Raw genomic sequence first — 4,260 nt, forward strand, 5'->3', positions numbered from 1 at the left:
GAGGTGAGCCCAACGTGGATACCATTATGTAGCAGCAAGCCACAGGCCTGCCTCGCAGCCTCCGATCTGAGAACTTCCTGAACATGAGAAGCCCAGTTACTCAGATACTGTGGGTGTAGCAGTAACCATGATGGCATGTCTCCATTTCTTCAACCCCACCCACCCTTGATTCAAGGTTGATTCTGTAAAGGCAGAAGTGACAGGGATTATGTTTCTGCACCATCCAAGTAGACCTATTATGCTTTGAATCAGTACAGTGACATTCATGTAAACAAGTAAATGACGGCTGCTCTAGTTATCTTCTTCCCTCTTTTCCTTAGGTACCAAGGATGTTCTGATGGCTAGTCAGCAACTTTTCACTGAAGACTAGATGATTAAAGTCATTTCTAAATCTCAGACATGTTTTCAAGTGCCTTAGGATCATATTTACATGAACTATAAGTTAAGATGGTCCTATTTCATTCCCATGAGATGTCCAGGCCTTTGTGGACCAATCTGGAGGATGAGAGAGTTGAACAATGTGGAAAGTCTTCAGTGCCTCCGTTTCACTTGAGTCTCTTACTGTGTCTACTTTATAACCCGAGGCATGGTGCTTAGTAACTGCTCAGTGACTACTTGTTTACGAATTTCTAGTTCTTGTGCCCCTTTGATCTTAAACGATCGATCCAGACGGGGTGACTAGCAAGGAGTTTTCACCTGGAGACCAGCAGTGACCAAAGGATCGGGCTGGGAGAGGGTCAGGATGCCGAGAGGGCCAAGGTGCGGATCTCGACGGGGCTCTGGGCACACGGGGACACGGAGCTGACGGCGAGAGGCTGCACTGGCCCTGCTGAAATGAAGACCAGGTGGGGGGCTCTGGAGAGACACCCCGATAGTCCTGTCCTCCGTGGCTCCCCCATGCTGTCTACACGGGCCTAGTTCTCGTGAAATTACTCTCAATCAGGTTGTAAGCGGGGACCAATGGGACCCCCCAGGTCCCCGAGTCTCCTGGGTAGAGATGGGTAAGAGGAAAGGAGCTGTTCCTATCAGCAGGGGCTAGAGGGACAATCGTGGGTAGACTCTGAACCCTTGCGTAGGGATGGAGAAGAAAGGAGGATAGGAAGCTGGATGTCAAGCTTGGCCCTGACCTCAGAGGAAGACGGGAGAGGACACCGATTCCAGATGAGAAAGTGGAGCTACGCAAAGAGTCCTTCCCAACGTTTGCCATCATTTTAGAAAGGAAATATTGCTCTGTCTGTCCCCTCCCCATCTCCGTGGTGGGGGTGGGGGTGGGGGTGGGGGGGTGTCTCAGCAGCGGTCCCCCCAGGTCCCCTGGACCGCTGGGATTCTTGGGGTTAGTCCCTTTTCCTCTGTTACCTAGAGCAGGAGAAGGTAAGGAACCCACCCTGAGCCCCCAAGAAACAGCCCTCCACGCTTTATCTTGTGTACCGCTCTACACCACCAGGAGGCAGAGCCTGGGGGAGGCGGCGTGGGGGAGAAGCACTGGCTCATAGCATTGCATAGGGTGTGGGGAGGGGTGCAGGAGGGAAGGGAGAGGGGGAAACCTGGAGTCAGCTCTTGTGAATGAAGGTGGGTCACTAAGAGACCGGCTTTCACACCCGCTGAACTGAAAGACGTTTATTGAGTTGCTGGCGCCCGCCCCAGTACAATTCCAGCTTCGTCTCCAAGAAAGATGGTCAGTTGTGGGGTGTGTGTGTGTGTGTGTGTGTGTGTGTGTGTGTTAGTCTGCCTCTTGTGGTTCATAGCGTTTCATGTTTTCCTTTATCCAGTGCAGGAACTTTGAGACCTTGGTGCAGGCTCGTGGAGGCGTCCCGTTAGCTCGTCCATAGGAGATAATGCCCTGGGCCACGTTATTACACACGAGGGGGCCTCCCGAGTCTCCCTGTGAGTAGAGGAGGAAGCGGATTGAGTTGCCATCCTTCTGTCTCGGTCCTCCATGCCAAGTGGGACCCCACGAGGGTAGCCCGAGTGTCTCCTGAGAGATGAATGGTGGTAGAAAGCCAGAGGCAGAGCAGGCCCCTACGGGCTGCTACATTCTGACCAGGGATGTTGGTGGTGGTTCAGCTCACTCCGGGACGGCCTCGGTGGTCCCCCCCAGGTCCTACGACCCTCCCCCGAAGAAGGCAGGAGGCAGAAGGCTCGGGGCTGCAGTCGAAGCAGGTGAGCGCGGAGGATGGGCCACGGGCCAGGAGTGAGCGTTAGTTCTAGGATACCACCGGACTGTCATGACCTCAAACTCAGAGGACACAGATCCCGAACGCCTGTGCCCTGGGATTGGGCTCAGTGCCGTGGGCTCCTGCCTCAGGGGGCCGTCTGCAGAGGCCCTGCGGTAAGAAGCAGAGGCCCTGCGATTCCCCAGACACAGCCCTCCTCTCCGCCCAGGGAGAAGTCACGGCCTGGCTCTCCCCAAGTGCCTGTCCTCTCGGGGGCTGGGTAGACGGATGCTGAGCTTACCCTAAAGGAAGAGCTTCTCGACGTTGGGTCTCCCACGCAGATCTCACTGGCATTGTTGTAGTAGCCACGCAGGGAGGACTCGCACTCCCGGTCTTCCTGCACTGTCATCTCCACCTCCTGCAGCGTCTTTGAGGGGTTTCCGCGTGGGGCCGTCCACCCCCAGCCAGCCACATAGCACCTCTGTCCTGGCTTCGCCCGGGACTTGCCCTTGGGCAGCCGGAGGGGCTTCACGGCGGCCGTCTTCTTGGCTTTTGTCTGCAGCTGATGGGAGAGAAGCAAGCGGAACCCATGGCTTTCTGGATCTAGATGGTCGTGAGATCAGTGGAAGGGAGGGGTGGGGTGGGGTGGGGGGGTCCTGAAGGAGAAGCTTGTCCCGCAGGAAGGAGACGGGGGCGCGTCTTACCTGTAATAACATGATGTCATTGGAGTGGTCCTTGGCGTTGTAGTCCGGATGGGGGATGGCCGTTCTCACAGCGAAGACCTGCCGGGTTTTCTCCTGCTCCTTGAGGTTGTGGGCACCGAGGGTGACGTTCATCGATCTGCACATTAGGAACAGCGCGGTTAGGGCTGGGGCCAGAGGAGGTGCAGCCCGAGAGCATGATGCACAGGCTACGGCCGGGCGGTGGCTGACGACACCGGGGGACCGGGGTGACGGAGCCGTCGAGGTGGAATTCCGGAGCCGTCAGTAACTGTGCCGGAGGGCCACGCACGCCGTCACTTTACACGGCACTGTACTGTCGACCTAGCTCCCAGCACCTCAGTGCCGCAGGCTGCCCCGCGCGATGCTCCGCTGTCCCGGGAGGCGTCCGTCCCCCGCCCCGTCCTCACCCCCCGGAGCAGTGAGCCGCCGTCAGCACGAAGTCCTCTCGGATCAGGAAGCCGCCGCACCTCTTCCGATCGTGCCGGACCTCGAACTCCAGGTAGGCCATGTACGGGCGGGAGTGGGGCCTGGCCTCCCGTCCCCCGATGATCTCCCCTGCGGGACAGGCGGGTCTGACCGTGGGCGCCCCCGAGTTCTCCGGGATGGCCCGGGCCTGCCCCTCCTCGGGGCGGCTGAGATGCAGCCGCTGTTGTGTCCCGAGAGCGAGGGCCGGGCCCGCGGGGCGCGCAGCCAGCGCCCCTGGCCTCCCCGGGGCTGCGGCCGAGGGGCCGCGCAGCGCTGGCTCGGGGGGTCTGAGAGGCAGACGGGGGGGGGGGGGCGGGGGAGCCTCACGTGGTAGATCCCGCCTGCCGCCCGGGAAGAACAGAGGCCGGGAACGGGGTGACCCGTGCGGGGTCCCCAGCTCTGTGGTCGCCTGTGCGGCCCTGACCTCACCCCAGACGCAGAAGCCAGGCATCCGCTCCCCCCACCCGGGCCGTCTTCCCGCGCCCTCCTTTCCAGCTCCCCCCCCCCCCGGAAACAGCTTGCCCTGGGGGACGGCGGTGGGGCTCAGGGAGGGCTGGCGTCACCAGCTCTCTGGGGAGCAGTGTCGCCCCGTCCTCGCTCACGGGTCATCGGGTGTCCTAGGCCTGCTGCGGGGGAGGCGGGTCCTGGGGCGGGGGTCACTCACCCGCCTCGGCGCTGGGGGGCAGGCACAGGGCCAGCAGGAGCAGGAGAGGCCGCATGGTCCCGGGGCTGCGGGGCAGAGCTTCTGCAGCGTCGCCGCAGCGCTCACTTTAACCCCGCGGGGGGGGGGGGGGGCGCAGAGACCACGAGTGTTCCCGTGATTCATCGTGGGTTTTCTATGAAAGCTGCGCCCCCCCTGCACCCCCCGCCCCCCCGGCCTTTGCCTGGTGACGCGTTTCTGAGCGATGGTGTGAGAATCA

General features: G+C 60.8%; 1 protein-coding gene across 1 annotated transcript; it reads right to left on the reverse strand.

Annotated features, from left to right (window-relative positions):
• Nucleotides 1–1,712: 1,712 nt before the first annotated feature.
• On the reverse strand, nucleotides 1,713–4,059 carry LOC125363502 (granzyme B-like). The gene is made up of 5 exons (XM_048362777.1): nucleotides 4,005–4,059; nucleotides 3,283–3,430; nucleotides 2,858–2,993; nucleotides 2,455–2,715; nucleotides 1,713–1,882 (listed from the first exon to the last, which is right to left on the reverse strand). Exons 1-5 carry the CDS (start codon nucleotides 4,057–4,059, stop codon nucleotides 1,721–1,723), a joined length of 762 nt encoding a protein of 253 aa, XP_048218734.1. The 3' UTR covers nucleotides 1,713–1,720.
• Between the last annotated feature and the right edge of the window lie 201 nt (nucleotides 4,060–4,260).

Source organism: Perognathus longimembris, chromosome 14 (genome assembly GCF_023159225.1).
Source record: "Perognathus longimembris pacificus isolate PPM17 chromosome 14, ASM2315922v1, whole genome shotgun sequence".
Taxonomy (NCBI): Eukaryota; Metazoa; Chordata; class Mammalia; order Rodentia; family Heteromyidae; genus Perognathus; species Perognathus longimembris.